An 18,468-nucleotide genomic window follows, 5' to 3' on the forward strand; every position below is an offset into this window, starting at 1 on the left:
GGGCGGCTAACAACCAATAATAAAAACAAGTTGATTGAAATACAACTTAAAAAACAAGATTAAAATGTAACATTAAAACATTGAAATGCAGCCTCCTCACAGGAGGAGAAAGGATAAAAATCAAATTGATTCTAAGCCAAAGGCCAGGCGGAACAACTAGCCCTACATCCTGTCCTCACAGGGGCCAACCATTTGCCCCAATGAGAAACCCACAATCAGGATTCGAACCCAAGAGCCACTCTCTGCTCTCGAGGTTTCCAAAAACTGGTAGTCAGCAGCATCGCTGCCTCTGACCGTGCAGGCAGAGCGGAGCCATTGCAGTCAGTAGCTGTGAATAGCCCTCTCCTACATGAACTCGTCCAGTCCTCTTGTAAAGCCATCCCAGTAGACAGCCATTATTGCCTCCTGTGGGAGGGAGTTCCGTAGTTTAACTATGCTCTGTGTCATAGCATTTCCTGCAAGGCTCCCCCGGACAAAGCCTACTCACAGGGTAATAGCGCTGCTTGCTCCCCGGTGCCCCCTTGTGGGGAGGCCTCGCCAGGAGCTTTTACGTACCTCCGTATCCCAGGATGGGCAGGCGGGGCTGTCCGTAGGGCAACAATCCCTGGGGGGCCTGCGGAGGGTAGGGCAGCCCTGGAGCCAAGCCTGCAAGAGGAAGAGGGAAAGTGGTGTGTCCCCAAACCAAGGAAGGATTGGACTCTGATTAACAGAATACACACGAGGCTTGACCAGCAAGACTCTGGGAGGAATGTATATAATAATTCCTCTCCACCCCTTGGCCCAGGTCGTTTTATTCACAAAAGAACTTTTTAAACAGCGTTCGTAAGAATCCGATATTCTCTGAGCATTTCAAAAACCCCACGTGGGACAAAGTCAGATCAGAAGAAATTCTTTTAACTACAAAGAAATTATTTCCTACTTGAGCATGCATAGTAGTTCAGAGTAAATAAAATGGGAATAAAAGGAGGATTGCATTCAGCAAAACCCCGGAGGTCATAAACAGGAGAGACAGGGTGGCAGTATTTACCATCTCCTTGTGAACTCTCTTCCTGGCCCTTAAGATCTATCGAAAGATTAACAAACTACATCAAAGTGACCTACTATCTTTATGTACTGAGGATACCTGATGAAGCAACTGGCCTGTGTTTCAGAATGCTTATACTTGCCTATCAGGCATAGAGAAAGCAAATGGCAGAGGTGGAGAGGCCTGTGGGATTTGATCAGAAACTACTGTCACTGAATCAAACCCAGTCAAAGCAGTGCTTTCATCGCGGACACAGTGGCTTGCTTCATTTTTCATAATTCCTCATAGCAATCCCACCTGACCCCCACACTCCAGATATCTGCACCCCTACAGAAAGCACTGCAGTAGGCCAGGACCCCCCCTCCGTAGTCCAGCATCTTACTGTGGTTTTTAAACCGCTTTGAGGTTTTTCCTTACGAATATAAGAATAAATACATTGTCAGTGGCAACACATCTGTCTCGAGCGACAACGGAGTGTGCCTCCGGAGGTGAAGCCAAACGGCTGGAGAATCACAGCGCCTGCTGCGGCTGGAGAAACCAGCAACTCGTAACTGCTGCCTCCTGCGTTGTCTTTGCTGCATTAGGAGCCCCGGAGTGCCCTCTCCCAATATAAAAATATTGTGGGAAACAAGCACCATCTGAGTGTGTCCTCTTCTGAAAAGCACCCCTGTGCCCTGGGCATTTGCTGAGCCCCCTGGTTCTGCCTGTCCCTCTGCCTTACCTTGCCCTGGCGGCTGGTTGGGCTTGAGCTCGGGCAGGGCCGGCCTCTTGGCGTCCATGAGGAAGTTGTTGAAGAAGGACACCTCCTTCTTCACCTCCTCAATCTTCTCCGCATGCTTGTTGAAGATGTGCTTGCGCACAAACTCTGGGCCCTGAGAGAATAATAGTAATAATAGTAATAATAATAAAAATAAAAATTTATTTATACCCCGCCCTCCCCAGCCAAGACCGAGCTCAGGGCGGCTAACAACCAAGAATAAAAACAAGTTGATTAAAATGCAATTTAAAAGATTAAGATACAATATTAAAACAATTAGGGAGCAATCTCATCATAGGAGGAGAAAGGGGGAAAAAAGAGGGGGAGGGAATCAAACTGATTCTGAGCCAAAGGCCAGGTGAAACAACTCTGTCTTACAGGCCCTGTGGAAAGATATCAGATCCCGCAGGGCCCTGGTCTCATGAGGCAGAGCGTTCCACCAGGCCGGAGCCATCACTGAAAAGGCCCTGGCTCTGGTTGAGGCTAATCTAACTTCCTTAGGGCCCGGGACCTCTAGGGTGTTGCTATATATCAACCTTTAGGTCCTCCGTGGGGCATACCAGGAGAGGCGGTCCCGTAGGTAGGTAGGCCGTGAAGGGCTTTAAAAGTCAAAGAAGAAGAAGAACGCGTTCTTTAAAAGAAGAATGAGAGCAATGGAATCGGGGAGTCAGAAAGGGAGTCCCTGAGCGTCATCTAGTCCAACCCCAATGCAGGAATCGCACCTGAAGAAACCCTGGCAGGTGGCCACCCATCTTCTCTTTATAAGCCTCCAACAAGCCTCCCTTCCGAGGGAGTCCATTCCACTGTGAAACATCTCTCACTGTCAGAAAGTTCTTGCTAAGGTTAAATCAGAATATCTCCCTTTGTGCAATCGGAGTCCTTTGGTTCAGGTCCTGCGCTCTGGAGCAGCTTGCTCCATTTCTCGTGCATCAGCCTTCAGGTATTTGATGAGAAAGGCTCTCATTTCCCTCTCAGTCTCTTTTCCAGGCTAAACATCCCCAACTCCTTCCACCGTTCCTCCTAAGGCTTGGTTTCCAAACCCTTGATCATCTTGGTTGCCCTCCTCTGCACATCTTCTAGATTATCTTCCAGCTTCCATTGTAACTCGCTCTACGTGGGGCTGCCCTTGAAACTGACCCAGAAACTCCAGCGGGTGCAGAATTTTGCGGCGAGACTCCTTACGGGGTCCTTGCCACGGAATCACATTCACCAGCTGCACTGGCTCCCGGTGGAGTACAGGGTCAGGTTCAAGGTGCTGGTTTTAACCTTTAAAGCCCCTATACAGCTAGGACTCTCGTACCTACAGGACTGCCTCTCCTGGTATGTCCCACAGAGGACCTTATGGTCTTCAAACAAAAACATCTTGGAGGTCCCAGGCCACAGGGAGGTTAGGCTGGCCTCAACCAGAGCCAGGGCTTTTTCGGCTGTGGCCCCGATCTGGTGGAACGCTCTCCCACAAGAGACCAGGGCCCTGCGGGACTTGACACCTTTCCGCAGGGCCTGCAAGACAGAGCTGTTCCACCAAGCCTTTGGCCAAGGCACAGCCTGACCCCCTCCTTTGGCAATCCTCACAGAACTCTAGCCCAATGGTTGCCATCAATTTGATTTTGAATTGATTTTAAAATGAATTGATTTCAGAATGCTGTGTTGCTTTTATTGTTGTTAGCTGCTCTGAGCCCAGCTTAGGCTGGGGCAGGCGGGATATAAATATAATTTTATTATTATTATTTTTATCAATAACCTCCTTAAAATCTGGCACCCAGAACTGGACACAGGACTCCAGGTGGGGTCTGACCAAGGCGGAATACAGCAGCAGTATGACTTCCTTTGTTTGGGATGCTAGACTTCTGTTGCTGCAGCCTGGAATGGCACGAGCCTTTTTTGCTGCTGCATCATGCCGCAGGCTCGTGTTAAGCTGGTGGTCTGGAGAGGGAGGAGAGGGGGGTTTGAGCATCAGGGAGCGGTGCCTTCCCCTTGGTCAGACCTGGAGCTGGGAAACCGGGCTCACCTTGAACTTCTTCCCGCTGAGGGGGCACAGCCACTTGTCCTTCCCCAACTCCTGGGTGTTGGCCGTGACAAACTTTTCCACCTCCTGCTCAGGGTCCTTCTTGCCCATCTTCTGGGCCTCCTCCTCCGAGAGGAACTCCCGGGCGCTGAACAAAGGGGTCAGCTTCTCCTCAAAGGTCTTCTGCCAGTCAGACACTGCAAAGGGAGGGCAAAGTGAGCTGCATCCTGGGAGATTTGGGACAGACAGAAGAGTTTCCCTTGGGGGCAACTGGTTGGCCACTCTCAGAACAAGGGGGTTGAATTGGATGGGCCATTTGAAAGGCAACTCTTATAGTATTGAAGTGAGCTGAGGAGTTCTGGGTACCAGTCCCTGTCTCCTCACCCAAATGACCCTCTTTCTTCCCAGAAGCAGAGATGGTTATCCTCACCAAGGTCCAGCGCCGAGGGCCTTCTGGCAGTTCACTCCCTGCGAGAAGCAAAGCTACAGGGAACCGGGCAGAGGGCCTTCTCGGTGGTGGCACCCGCCCTGTGGAACGCCCTCCCATCAGATGTCAAAGAGATAAACAACCACCAGACTTTTAGAAGACATCTGAAGGCAGCCCTGTTCAGGGAAGTTTTTAATGTTTAATAGGTTATTGTGTTTTAGTGTTCTGTTGGAAGCCGCCTAGAGTGGCTGGGGAAACGCAGCCAGATGGGCGGGGTATAAATAATAAATTATTATTGTTGTTGTTGTTATAAGGTACACATTCTTTGTTTCTTCAGCTTGAAAACCGCCTTGGGTTATTGTAAGATAGAAAGACGGTACACACGTTAAGAGTGATGATGATTCTCTTTCACACACACACACACACACACACACACGCCGCCCACCTTCTCCATGGGTGACCCGGTTGGGGGGGATGGGCCCCCGCACGTGGATGATCCCGCAGCGGTTGGGCATCTCGTCCTCGTTGACGTACTCCGAATTGTTGTAGTAGTCGACCGAGTGGACGATGCGCAGGTACAGAAGAAGCTTGTCCAGCACCTGGAGGGAAGGAAGGAAGGAAGTTGGCCCTGGGTGGGTGGGGGGTCCGCAAGGGAAGCCCACCAGGGGTGGAGGGGGAGGCCGAGCTCACAGCAGCCCCTGGAGTTAGTGGATCTCTGGAATGGTTATTATTAAATTGCACCCAAGGATCACAGGACAGCTTAAAGCACAAAAATACAAAGATGGATAACATTCTAACAAACCAACCATTATCTCCCTTCTCCAGTTTAAAAATCCATAGGCTGTTTTAACCGTATTTGCACAGTGGTTTCTAATGTTGTGAGTGTCCTCTATTTCAGAGGCTTCTACTCTGCAGCCTCTTATAGTTGTTTTAACTGCGAGTCTTTTAGTTCTTATGCTCTTACAGTTGTTTTAACTGCGTGTTTTTGTTTGTTTTTAGTTCTCATCTGTTTTAATTATCAGTTTTTATCCATCCATTATCCGTGTTTAATTTTGTATTTTATTCAGATGTTTTATCCTATGCTTGTTTCCTTGTCCTTATTTGCTCTAACAATTACCGGTTAAAAAAATCCTAACTATCTTATTTATATGTTTTTGGGGTTTTATTTATCCTGCTCTGTGACCGTAATAAAGTTCATTCATTCATTCATTGACTGTTTAATTTGCCAAAGGCCTGGGAGAAGAAGAAAGTTTCCATCTGTAGTGAAAGCGCCAGGCGAGCCTCGCTGGGGAGGGCATCCCATGTTGCCACCCTCCGGACCTCTCTTGGAGGAGGCACACAAAGGACCTCAGATGAATGTGTTATGTGCTTTGTGTTGTGGACCTGTTGCTCTGGACTCAATCTCCTGTGGCGTCTCCGCAGGAATTTCCCTGCCTGAAGCTCAGGGGAGCTGCTGCCAGTCAGTGTACAGTCAGGACGGGCCCTGATGGTCTGACTTGGTAGAAGGCAGCTTCCTAGGTCCCCAGCTTTGTAGGGGTGCAGATATCTGGAGTGTGGGGGTCACGTGGGATTGGTATGAGAAATTATGAAATATGGAACAAGCCATTGTGTCGCCGATGAAAGCATGGCATTGACTGGGCTTGATTCACTGACAATAATTTCTGATCAAATCCCACAGGCCTCTCCACCTCTGCCATTTGCTTTCTCTACACCTGACAGGCACATATAAGCATTCTGAAACACAGACTGGGCATCCTGAGCCATAAAGATAGTCTGTAACTTTGATGTAGTTTGTTAATCTTTCGATAGATCTTAAGGGCCAGGAAGAGAGTTCACAAGGAGATGGTAAATACTGCCATCCTGTCTCTCCTGTTTATGACCTCCGGGGTTTTGCTGAATGCAATCCTCCTTTTATTCCTATTTTATTTACTCTGAACTATGTATGCATGCTCAAGTAGGAAATAGTTTCTTTGTAGTTAAAATAATTTCTTCTGATCTGACTTTGTCCCACGTGGGGTTTTTTGAAATGCTCAGAGAATATCGGATTGGTTCTTACGAACACCGTGTAAAAAGTTCTTTTGTGAATAAAACGACCTGGACCGAGGGGTGGACAGGAATTATTATTATTATTATTATTATTGGCACCTCCTCCCAGAGTCTTGCTGGTCAAGCCTCGTGTGTATTCTATTAATCAGAGTCCAATCCTTCCTTGCTTTGGGAATGATACACAGCTTCCCAAAAACTAAAGTTCTAGTCCTCCAACCTCCCCCATCCTCAAACCGAGCCGCTCTCACGCAAGAGTCACCTTGACAAGCTTCTCGTCCCTCTCCACGTTGAGCTCAGCGGGGTTCCCTTCCTTGGGGGGCTCTTCAGAGGGCTCCCCGCTTTTGCCCAGCAGCTCCTCCTCCTCGGCGCTGACCTCTTCTATCAGGTAGTCCGTGATGTTCTTCAGGATGGGGTTCTGGGAAGGCAAGCTCTGGGTTGGCAGACAGAGAGAGAGAGAGAGAGAATCTGCTGTGAGCTTTGCTCCCGAGAGCAAGTGCCTCTCTAAAAGACAGAAGGCCAAGCCTTCCTTCCGACGGCTATGGGTCCAACTCTGTTAAAAACCAACGACCCATCGCTTGAGCCACTGTGTTTCTTTATGGGCAGACTTCCCCTGAGCTGGTGCCCACCAGCTGCTTTAGACTACAACTCCCATCAACCATGCTAGCTGAGGCTGATGGGAATTGTAGTCCAAAGCAGCGTAAGGAACACTAGCTCAGGGAAAGTGCGAGAAGAACAGAGGCGACTTCCTGCATCATACGTAGACATTCAGCTGAGAACTGGCTTGCGAGGGGAGCCCTTTTCATGGAGTCACAGAGTTGGAAGGGACCCCTGGGGGTCATCTAGTCCAACCCCCGGCAAGGCAGGCAGCGCAGCTAAATTTCTGGCTTTCACGTACAGCAGGCTCGATCCAGTTGGCCATCTGACGAGGCACAGAGGAATCCGAAGGGCAGAAAAACCCAAGGGCCGCCTCCCAGACTGGTCCCCCCCACCCCGGGCCCCGAACTGACCGAGACTTCGGAGGCAGGGCGGGCCTCCCCGGCCCCCCACAGCTGGGTGCGGTCATCCATTGTCTGGATCAGCTTGGCCGCCAGCTTGATGTCATTGCGCAGGATCTGCTTGTGCTGAGTGATGCCGTTGACGTTCCTGACGCGCCGGGTCAGGTCGCGGTTGACGCCGGGGCTCAGCTCGCATTCCCGCAGCTGGGGAGAGGGCGAAGGGCAGGGTCAATGCCAGAACAGCTCCCCAAACCTTGCTGAAACAGGGCGGGGACACCCTCCCCGCTCCTGGCAGGCAGTTGTGTCCAGGCATCGCATTTTAATAATACACAGGCACTGTTTATCCTCTCTACCCCAGGGGGAAAAAACCCTACAGATCGGGATATACAATTTAAGAGAAGGATGAGGTGGGATTGGTCTCTCGCAGTTCCCAAACTTTTGGGGGCCATCCTCGCCTCTGCTTCATCACCCCCCACTGCCCCCTACAAAAAGCATTATTCAGAAAAGTGGTTTGCACAGCCTGTTCAGGAAGATAACAATGTGATACGGTTTATTATTTGCAGAGTGTAGGAGGCCACATGTCCAGAGTGTGGGGTCAGATGGGATTACTATGAGGAATTATAAAATGCATCAAGCCCATAGCTGTCAACTTACAGATTTGAAAATAAGGGACCAGAAGCCAAAATAAGGGATTTTCAGAGTGCAGGTATGTTCGACTTCCAAGCCCCACTGAGCCAAAGGCAGAAAGCCCAGCCAGCAGCCAAACGAAGCCTCAAGCGGTGGTTCCCACAGCGCAGCAACCCGGCAAAGGGGATGCAGCAAGGAAAACCACCGTCCCCTCTCTGCTGGGAAGCGCTGAGCAAAGGCGAGTCCCCAGGCAAGGCGGCCGATTTGATTGGCACAAGGCATGCAAGCTCCACCCCCCAGTCGTTCTTAGACTCCTTATTGGGGGAGCAACGCAGCCAAGCAACACAGTTGGAGCCTCCCTCCTCCCTGGCCGGCAGGGAGGGAGGGAGAGGAGCTGCTTCCTTTGAAACCTGGGAAATTTAAGGGACATCACCAATAAGGGACAGCAGTGGGACATGGCACTGGGATAAGGGACTGTCCCGCCAAATAAGGGACGGTTGACAGCTATGATCAAACCATTGTGTTTGCTATGAAAGCATGGCGTTTACTGGGTTCAATTCACTGACAATAATTTCTGATCAAATCCCACAAGCCTCTGCATTTCTGGCCATTTTCTCTACTGTTCATTTTCTACGCAGGCAGGTATCAGCATTCTAAACACAGGCCAGTTGCTTCATCAGGCATCCTCAACCATAAAAGATAGCAGGTAGCTTCTGTGATGTGATTTGTTAATCTTTAGATAGATCTCAAGGGCTAGGAAGAGTGTTCACAAAGAGATGGTAAATTCTACCCTTCCTTCCTTCCTTTATTGCTGTTTATGATCTCCGGGTTTGCTGAATGCATTCTTGCTTTTTAGTTCTGTTTTATTTACCCCAGAAGTATGCATCCTTAAATTAGTTTTTGTAGTTTAACTTTGTCCCCACGTGGGGTTTTGAAATGCTCAGAGGAAATCTGATTGGTTCGTACGTACACTGTGTAAAAAGTTCTTTTGTGAATAAAACGACCTGGGCCAAGGGGTGGACAGACAAGATTATTATACGCACCCTCCAAGAGTCTTATTTGTCAAGCCTCCATGTGTCTTCTATTAATCAGAGTCTAATCCTTCCTTTGCTTTGGGAATGCCACAGCACAGTTCATTCAAAATCCAGTTAAACCGATTCAGTTCATCAACAAAACAGATGAACTCGATTCCAGGGATACGAGCTTCTCAAAATCTGACAGTCGTTTTGCACCTCCAGTGCCCTCCCCACTGCCCCCTCGCCTCCTAGGGTCCCCTAGGGAATCCCCCTGCCTCCTGCCCCCTTTGGGAATCGCCCATTTACCCGAATATTCTGGAGGTTCCAGCAGATCTCCTTGATGTTGACGCTGCGGTCAAAGGTCACCCAGCCTCTTCGGAAAAACCTGAAAGGGAGAAAGGTGTTCGGCTGCCGGGCTTTTCAAACGCCCTCTCCCCCTCGCAGGCACACAAACACGCACAAGCCTCTCTCTCTCTCTCTCTCTCTCTCTCTCTCTCTCACACACACACACACACACCCTCCCTGCCTTTCCTCCAAGCCAGTTCACAAAGGGCTCTCTCGTTTCAGCCACACAACGGCCCTGCAAGGTAGACTAGAGGCTGAGATGCAGCAACGGCCTTGCTTTTCTCTGTAGAAAGGACTTCTCGGCTGTCAAATTGCTGGCATGACAAAGGGACATTCTGCACTGTTTAAAAGCGGACCTGCAATTGCTTAGCAGAAGAAGGGCAGAATGATGAGTAAGTTGATCACAGCCAGTCAGTTAAGGCTTACGGCTCGGCAGAGATCTGAAAATAGGGGAATTCTTCCCCCCACCCTCTACCACCCTCTAGAGATCAGGAGGAAGAGGACGACCAGTGGATCTCCCAGGGATGTGAAGCAGATCAGGAAGGATTTCTGACTCCCAACTATTTAACGAAGACACCAACTCCCCCCACAACGCCTTCAGTATATTGCCAGAACGAAGAAAGCTTGGAGCAGCGGGGAGGATCTGTGTTCCTTTTTAATCTCTAAGAGCCCCTGTCAGGAGTAAGCATGGACCAATGGTACCAAATAGTATGGGAAACAGCCCTACTAGAAAAATTAACTAATAAACTGAAACTGACACGGGGACAAACAGAAGAAGACGCCTTCACCCCGGTATGGCTCCCCTTTATCACATGCACAGCCCAACAGGACAATGACAATAATCCACCAACAGCATACAAATCAATATGGCTAACCTGATCCAAAACACCCACCCACCCCACTCACACACGAAAACAAAGATCACCACAGCCAATCACAAGCAAACAATCACACCCTAGGCCAACCCCAACCTCTCTCACCACCAAAGGAACACAAGTGAACAACACAAGCAACGCTGACACCAAACTCTACATACATTAAGCATAATAGAAACACCGCCACCCGACCCCACCCCCTTCCATTTTCCCTCTCTCCACCCCCCTTTCTTTTTTCTTTCTTTTTTCTTCTCCCCCTAATGCCTCAACAAATGAAATGGATTTGTAAAAATGTTACATGGGGAAAAAAAATACGAGGCATTACACTTACTTCTGTAAAACAAGAAAATCCTTAATAAAATAACAAGATGGGGGGAAAAAACTTTAAAAAATAACAATCTCTAAGAGCCTTTCACACCCGGCTGCGGTTAGCGGTTCTAGCAAAAAAACCAAGTTGATGCCACACGCCTGAAGGACTGGACAAGTTCTATCGAGAGGGCTGTCGATGGCTCTTAGCCACAATGCCTCTGCTTCCACAGTTGGAAGGCAGTGATGCTTCTGGGTTCCTGTTGCTGGAAATCGCAGGAGGCAAGATCCTGTGTTTGAATCCTGTGAGAGCAGGTGGCTGGCCTAGATGGGCACCCTTTGGCCTGATCCTGCAAGCTCTTCTTACCCTCTTATGCTGTTCTACAGACAGGGGATCCTATTACTGATATGACACAGACAGACACACCAGCACACGCAAGAAATCTTTGGGTGTGGGTGGGTGTTAGAAAAACGAAAGTTACCTCCTTTCCGGCTGGGGTTCTGAAAGAGCCACTCTCATGAAGCCAGGGTACCTTTTGCAAAGCTGAGAGAGAGGAGAAAGAAGGGAGGGGAGTCAAAAGCTGGAAATTTTGGGGGTGGATACAGGGTATGTTAAGGCTGAAATAAAAAATTAAGGTCTTTTATATATAATAAATGTTCATAAATGTACCAAGCAAACACGTACATAAATATATAAACCACATGTCTGAAGCAGCACAGGAAAGCCATTTTGACTCCCAAACTGACCAAATGATTTCTCTGCAAGGTCGAAGTAAAATGGAAAAGCCTCCCCATTGTCTTTTCCTTCACAAATACTGTCTTAAGGGTATGTTTGTGTATGAATAGGGTGAGCCTGTGACCTGGCTCAGGAACTAAGTATTTGTCATTACAAAAGACTGGCCAGGCTCCCCAGGGTATCCAATCAAGTGAGCATTAACAGGTAACCTGCCAGACAGGAGATAAACAATGCACTCAGATTTCTGTTGTAGACCGCCTTTTCTGTGCTGTAGGAATGATGTTTGTGGGGGTGGTCTTGGACTCCAGGGTGGGCAATTTAAAATGTCTATATAAGGGCAGGCACACCTTTGTTCAGGGTCCTCCTCCTCTCTCCTGCGTGTGAGGGGAGCACCCTGTTGCAACAGTTCAATAAAGATCAGGCTTACGAGCTGCTTTGCTTCTCAATATTCTCTGGTTGGCCTCTATTATTTTCTCCTGGTCTTTATAACCCTATACCTTCTTCCAGAAGGCAGAAGCTGAAAGAGATCATTTCTAGGGTGCGCACTATCCTGCGCTATCTCTGCAGCTTTCTTATGGCACCTGGAAGCGTAGATTTGATCCAAGGTGGGAAGAGGGCACCCAATTATTCTCTCCGCAGTCTTTACAACCCTGAATAGCATTGTTTTTCCCCTGACTGTGCAGCTCCCAAACCACAGACACAAACCACAAGTTAATACGCTCTCCACAGTGCAATGGTAAAATGCCACCAACAGGCCCTTTGAGAGATTGTTTTTCCGGAGGATTCTCAGAAAATATCGAGAGGCCAGCGCCACGCCAGCTGGGTTCCACTCACCGCCACGATCTCCGCCTGGGAGATGTTGGGGGCGATGTTCCGCACAAAGAGGGAGCAGGTCTTGTGCAGGGGGCGGGGCTTGGGCTCCCCCTCCTTCTCCTTGGCTTTGGGGGGCTCCTCGCCGCCTTCCTTCGCTGGCCCCGCCGCTGTGCCAGCCGCCCCTGCTGCCGCCCCGGCCTTCTCCTCCTTCGGCTTCTTGTCTGCAAAAAAGAGACGGCCAAGAACTCTGAGCAAGGCCTCTGGGGCAGATTTCCTCCGGCTAACCGGTGGCGAGGGAACTGCGAATCCCAAGGCGTCGGAAGAGCAAGCTGACTCTTGCGAGCTGCCGGATTACACATCTCAAGAAAAAAGCACACCAAGAACTCTGGCCAATATAAGTTTCAAGAGTGGGAGTGGTCCCTACTGACAAGTCAATAGTCAAAAAAACTAATCCATTCAAAAGTGCTGTATATTTCGCTCTATAAGATGCACTTTCCCCCTCCTACAAAGTAAGGGGAAATGTGTGTGTGTCTTATGGAGTGAATGAAGGCTCCATGGCTTCAGCGAAAGCAATGCAAAGCCTCTGGAGCGCTGCTCAACAACTCTGGGCAATCCTCCCTCCATTTTCTTACTTTGGAGCCCCCCCAAAATAGGGGCCGTCTTATACACAGGGGCGTCTTATACATGGAAAAATACAGTAAATCCATTTGTGTGTTTTTTCTACCGGATCTCTCCACCCACCTTCCTTGTCCTCCTCTTCTGGGCGCCCGCCTTCTGACTCTGTGTCAGATTCAGAAACGCTGCCTTCGTCGTAGCTGTCGTCTCCGCTGCGCTTCCGTTTGTGTTTGTGGCCGATCTGGGGTGGGGGTGGGGTGGGAGAAAGGGAGCCGTCATTCCTACCCCCAAAATCTCGTTTCTGGTTCATATTAATCATCATTATCTTTAAAACCTGCCTCTCCCCCCCCCCCTTCCAGCCTCAGGGGCGGCTTGCCAGAAATTCACGCAAGACGGATAAAAACGTCTTAAGAGAGACCCATTAGGAATTAGTTAAACTACAAGAGACTTAAAATACATATAAAAGGCAGGTCTTCTTTTTTGCACCATTTACTCCTGGAATAACGCTCGGCCTTTCTTTAAAGAGGCAGGGAGGTTTGTTCCCCACCTATCTATCTATATATATATATATAAAAGGGTAAAGTACCCCTGGTCGGTTAAGTCCAAAGGCAACTCTGGGGTTGCGGCGCTCATCTCGCTTTCAGGCCGAGGGAGCCGGCGTTTGTCCACAGACAGCTTTCTGGGTCATGTGGCCAGCAGGACTTAACAACTTCTGGTGCAACGGAAATGCCGTTTTCCTTCCCACCACAGTGGTACCTATTTATCTACTTGCACTGCTGTGCTTTCAAACTGCTAGGTTGGCAGGAACTGGGGCCGAGCAACAGGAGCTCACCCTGTCGCGGGGATTTGAACCGCCGACCTTCTGATTGGCAAGCCCAAGAGGCTCAGTCCAGTATACCTGAAGGAACGTCTCCACCTCCATTGTTCTGCCCAGACAGTGAGGTTCAGCAACGAGGGCCTTCTGGCGGTTCCCTCCCTGCGAGAAGCCAAGGAGCAGGGAACCAGGCAGAGGGCCTTCTCGGTGGTGGCGCCCGCCCTGTGGAACACCCTCCCACCAGATGTCAAAGAGAAAAATAACTACCAAACTTTTAGAAGACATCTAAAGGCCTCTTTAGGGAAGCTTTTAATGTTTAATAGGTTACTGTATTTTAGTGTTTTGTTGGAAGCCGCCCAGAGTGGCTGGGGGGACCCAGCCAGATAGGCGGGGTATAAATAATAAATTATTATTATATTATTATTATTTAGACCACAGCGCCACCCGCGTCCCTCCCACCTATCTAACCTCCAGCACGGCACAGACCTTCCTCCGCACACACCCTACTCTGGCAGCTCATCCACTTCCCGCCTGCCCTGATTCAATGAAGAAGAAGAAGAAGAAGAGGAGGAGTTTGGATTTGATATCCCGCCTTTCACTCCCCTTCAGGAGTCTCAAAGCGGCTAACATTCTCCTTTCCCTTCCTCCCCCACAACAAACACTCTGTGAGGTGAGTGGGGCTGAGAGACTTCAGAGAAGTGTGACTGGCCCAAGGTCACCCAGCAGCTGCATGTGGGGGAGTGGAGACTCGAACCCGGTTCCCCAGATTACGAGACTACCGCTCTTAACCACTACACCACACTGGCTCTGAAGAGAAGCATGGAGGGCCCTGCACCTTTTTGGCCTCCTTGTCTGTCTCCTCTTTCTTCTCAGCCCTCTTCTCCTCCTCTTCCGAGGCCTTCTTCGCCTTGTCCTCGACAGCTTCCTCGTCGCCAGCCTAGGACAGAGCAGGGAGGCACGTCAGACACCCCTGCCCAGCTGGCAGCAGCAAGGAAGGCCCAGCCAGGATCGCACCCGCCTCCCCAGGACCTACCTTCTTGGCCTCCTCCTTCTTGTCGTCCTTCTCCGAGGCTTTGCGGTCCAGCTCCTGCAGCCGGTTCTCTTCTTTCTTCCCCGGCTCTGCCTTCTCCTGACGCTCCTCCTCTTCCTCCTGGTCCAGGATCTTCAGGTCGTGCTCAGTCCCGCCTTCCATCTTAATGACGGCTGCAGGGGGAGAGGGAGCCACCACCGTCAAGGCCCTGACAGGCTCTTAACTATGGCATGTGGAGGCAATTCTGGGGGGGTTCAGCAGCTTTCAAACTCAGCAAAAGATCTACATGGACCCCAGGCTGCTCTAAATGCCAACTGTTCACAACTGTTTATAAAGATAATTAAAACCGCCAGCCTAGAAGATTAAAAATATGTCAACGCCTATGTGTCTGGAAATAAGCTGTCTCGAGTAAAATAACAATAATAATAATAATAATAATAATAATAATAATAATAATAATAATACATTTTATTTATAGCCCGCCCTCCCCGGCCAGAGCCGGGCTCAGGGTGGCTAACACCAATAAATAATCACAGTAAAAATGTAATAGGGGAAAAAGAGAGGGGAGGGGAACCCAATTTAAAATACAGGTTAAAATGTAATTTAAAAAGCAGCCTCATTTTAAAGTAGCCGATAAATCAAGACCATAAAAGGGGAGGGAAACAGAAGGGTCAGACTGAGTCCAAACCAAAGGCCAGGCGGAACAGCTGTCTTGCAGGCACTGCGGAAAGATGTCAAGTCCCGCAGGGCCCTGGTCTCTTGGGACAGAGAGTTCCACCATGTCGGGGCCAGTGCTGAAAAGGCCCTGTCCCTAGTTGAGACCAATCTAACCTCCTTGAGGCTCGGGACCTCCAAAGTGTTGTTATTTGTGGACCTTAAGGTCCTCCGCGGGGCATACCAGGAGAGGCGGTCCCGTAGGTATGAGGGTCCTAGACTGCATAGGGCTTTAAAGGTCAAAACCAGCTCCTTAAACCTGACCCTGTACTCCACCAGGAGCCAGTGCAGTTGGTAAAGCACTGGATGAATATGATCCTGCGGCAAGGACCCCGTAAGGAGCCTCATCGCGGCATTCTGCACCCGCTGGAGTTTCTGGGTCAGCTTCAAGGGCAGCCCAGCGCAGAGTGACTTACAATAATCAAGCCTGGAGGTGAAGCAGGCTTTGGCTTGTGATGAGGACAGATGCAATGGCCTTCTGGGCACCCAAAGCAAAAACTCCTCCGCTAGAAATGTTAAGGTAAAATCAGGTAAACCGAACCCTACTGTTGAAGTAATAGCTGGCTTTGCTGTACCCATGGATGCTCTAATTTTGCTATCTGATTATATTAAGGAAATAAGCACTAACAGAGGACAGGGAATTAATGCAACGTCTCTTAACTGCTGCCAGAATTATTTGCCAAAACTGGACGGGGGGAGGGGGGATGAGAACACCAATCATGAGAATGGGTAACTGCAATCTGGGATGTTGTATATCTGGCTAAGGTTGCATACAGTGGTACCTCGGGTTACATATGCTTCAGGTTACATACGCTTCAGGTTACAGACTCCGCTAACCCAGAAATAGTACCTTGGGTTAAGAACTTTGCTTCAGGATGGGAACAGAAATCGTGCTACGGTGGCAGCTGGAGGCCCCATTAGCTAAAGTGGTGCTTCAGGTTAAGAACAGTTTCAGGTTAAGAACGGACCTCTGGAACGAATTAAGTACAGTGGTGCCTCGCAAGATGAAAAGAATCCGTTCCGCAAGTCTCTTCGTCTAGCGTTTTTTTCGTCTTGCGAAGCAAGCCCATTAGCGGATTAGCGCTATTAGCGGTTTACCGGCTAATAAAGGCTTAAGGGATTAGCGGATTAGCTGCTAAAAGGCTATTAGCAGCTTAGTGCCTTAGAAAAAGGGGGTGGGGAGTGAAAAAAAATTGCAGGAACTCGCAAGACATTTTCGTCTTGCGAAGCAAGCCCATAGGAAATTCGTTCTGCGAAGCACCTCCAAAACGGAAAACCCTTTCATCTAGCGGATTTTCCGTCTTGTGAGGCATTCGTCTTGCGGGGCATCACTGTACTGTATTTTTTGCTCTGTAAGACTCACTTTTTCCCTCCTAGAAAGTAAGGGGAAATGTGTGTGCGTCTTATGGAGCGAATGCAGTTATTACAGAAGCCAGAACAGCAAGAGGGATTGCTGCTTTCACTGCACAGCGATCCCTCTTGGTGTTCTGGCTTCTGAGATTCAGAATAATTTTTTTCTTGTTTTCCTCCTCCAAAAACTAGGTGCGTCTTGTGGTCTGGTGCGACTTATAGAGCTTAACCTGAGGTACCACTGTATATGGTGAGAAGCAGAGACAAGCAGAGTCTTTTCACGATCTTCTTGAGAAAGGTGGTCTGTGCTACTCGGAACTTTGAGATATTAACTTATTACGTGGGATTTTGGCACGGAAATCTGTCCATATATGTGTGGCTTCACTGCACTTCCGCATCGTTCTGGCTTCTGTTGCTTTTCGTTACAAATAGATATATGCAAGGAGGACAACGACGACAACAAGAACAGCAACTGTACCGGCATCCAAGACTTTGATGATGGCGTTGGCCTTGTCAATCTCCAGCTGCAAGTTCTCGAACCAGCCGTTGTCCATGAGGTAGAGGAAGACATTGAGGCGGTTCTGCAGGGCATTGTGGGATTCCTGCTTCCTCCTGCCGGCTTCGTCTGGGTGATATTTGGACCGGAACCTGAACGGAACCCAAATTAGCAGAAGGAGGGTGGGGGCGGGGTGGGGGGACAGGAGAAAGACACAGAAAAGGAGGGGCGGAGGGGAGGGGAAGAAATGCGTTAGCCAGGAAAAAGGGAAAGGGAAGCACGACTCTCTCGGTCGCTAATTCACACATGCAAAGCGAGGGAAGGAGGGAGGAAACTCCAGGTGCCTTTTATGTTTGGTTTCTGCGGAAATGGAAGTGTAGAGGGGAGGGAGGCGCTGCTTGAGGAATTTCTCGGTCGCTGCCAGGCCAGGCCAAAGCCCACCTCCGCAAAAAGGGGTGCCGCTCGCTCGCTGTCTCCCGCCATAGGGAAGGCGGGTGTGCCAGCGAGATTCTTTGCAGAGTGGGTGCTTCGGGGAGACTGCTTTGGTCTAAGAAAGGGCCTCTTACTCCTCAACAACTTGGCTCGGTTCAGAATCCTTTCCCCTTCTCTCTCTGGGTTTAGTTTGTTGTTGCTGCTGCCGTTGTCAAGTTTATTCCCCGCCTTCCATTATTATTATTATTATTATTATTATTATTATTATTATTATTATTACAGTGGTGCCCCGCAAGACGAATGCCTCGCAAGACGGAAAACCCGCTAGACGAAAGGGTTTGCCGTTTTGGAGGTGCTTCGCAAAACGAATTTGCTATGGGCTTGCTTCGCAAGACGAAAATGTCTTGCGATTCCTGGGTTTTTTTTCCCCTCCCCCCTTTTTCCTAAGCCCCTAAGCCGCTTAACAGCTATTCGCTAAGCCGCTTAACAGCTGATCTAAGCCGCTTATCAGCTGATCTAAGCCGCTAATAGCCTTTTAGCAGCTAATCCGCTAATCCCTTAAGGCTTTAATAGCCTTTTAGCAGCTAATCCGCTAATCCCTTAAGCCTTTAATAGCCGCTAATAGCCGCTAAACCGCTAATAGCGCTAATCCGCTAATGGGCTTGCTTCGCAAGACGAAAAAAACCGCAAGACGAAGAGACTCACGGAACGGATTCTTTTCGTCTTGCGAGGCACCACTGTATTATTATTATTATTATTAAGGTCCCTGAGAAAGCTTGTGGTTATCAAATCTACTTAGCCAACGCAAAGGGAAGGCGGGTCCTAAAAATGTACGCCTCAAGTGTCGAACGCCAGGGGAGAAAGGGGCGTCTTCAGCACCCGCCGGGAGCATCACAGTGAAGGGAGTTCCGCAGCTTAGGGGCCACCACAGAGAAGGTCCTCTCCCCCTGGGTCACCCCTACCCTGAGCCTCTGAGGGTGGAGGAACTGCCAAGAGGGACCTCTCCGCAGATCCGGGCACCCGAAGGGGTCTGTAGGGAAGGAGG

General features: G+C 49.5%; 2 protein-coding genes across 3 annotated transcripts in view; one reads left to right on the forward strand and one right to left on the reverse strand.

Moving 5' to 3' along the window:
* The window catches only part of UFSP1 (UFM1 specific peptidase 1), a 189,692-nt gene that overhangs the window by 50,359 nt on the left and 120,865 nt on the right, over window positions 1-18,468 (forward strand). The window lies entirely within an intron of this gene.
* The window catches only part of SRRT (serrate, RNA effector molecule), a 34,010-nt gene that overhangs the window by 796 nt on the left and 14,746 nt on the right, over window positions 1-18,468 (reverse strand). For both annotated transcript variants that reach the window (XM_083410197.1, XM_083410196.1), the window contains exons 6-18: window positions 16,974-17,143; window positions 14,435-14,604; window positions 14,237-14,338; window positions 12,714-12,828; window positions 11,994-12,193; window positions 10,906-10,967; window positions 9,204-9,282; window positions 7,267-7,458; window positions 6,519-6,689; window positions 4,659-4,812; window positions 3,790-3,983; window positions 1,746-1,896; window positions 556-645 (exon numbers count right to left, since the gene is read on the reverse strand). In XM_083410197.1, the coding sequence (XP_083266323.1) occupies window positions 556-645; window positions 1,746-1,896; window positions 3,790-3,983; window positions 4,659-4,812; window positions 6,519-6,689; window positions 7,267-7,458; window positions 9,204-9,282; window positions 10,906-10,967; window positions 11,994-12,193; window positions 12,714-12,828; window positions 14,237-14,338; window positions 14,435-14,604; window positions 16,974-17,143 (1,850 nt within the window). The remainder of the gene's footprint in view (window positions 1-555; window positions 646-1,745; window positions 1,897-3,789; window positions 3,984-4,658; window positions 4,813-6,518; window positions 6,690-7,266; window positions 7,459-9,203; window positions 9,283-10,905; window positions 10,968-11,993; window positions 12,194-12,713; window positions 12,829-14,236; window positions 14,339-14,434; window positions 14,605-16,973; window positions 17,144-18,468) is intronic.

This window comes from Podarcis tiliguerta, assembly GCF_965153285.1.
Source record: "Podarcis tiliguerta genome assembly, chromosome: 13".
NCBI lineage: Eukaryota > Metazoa > Chordata > Lepidosauria > Squamata > Lacertidae > Podarcis > Podarcis tiliguerta.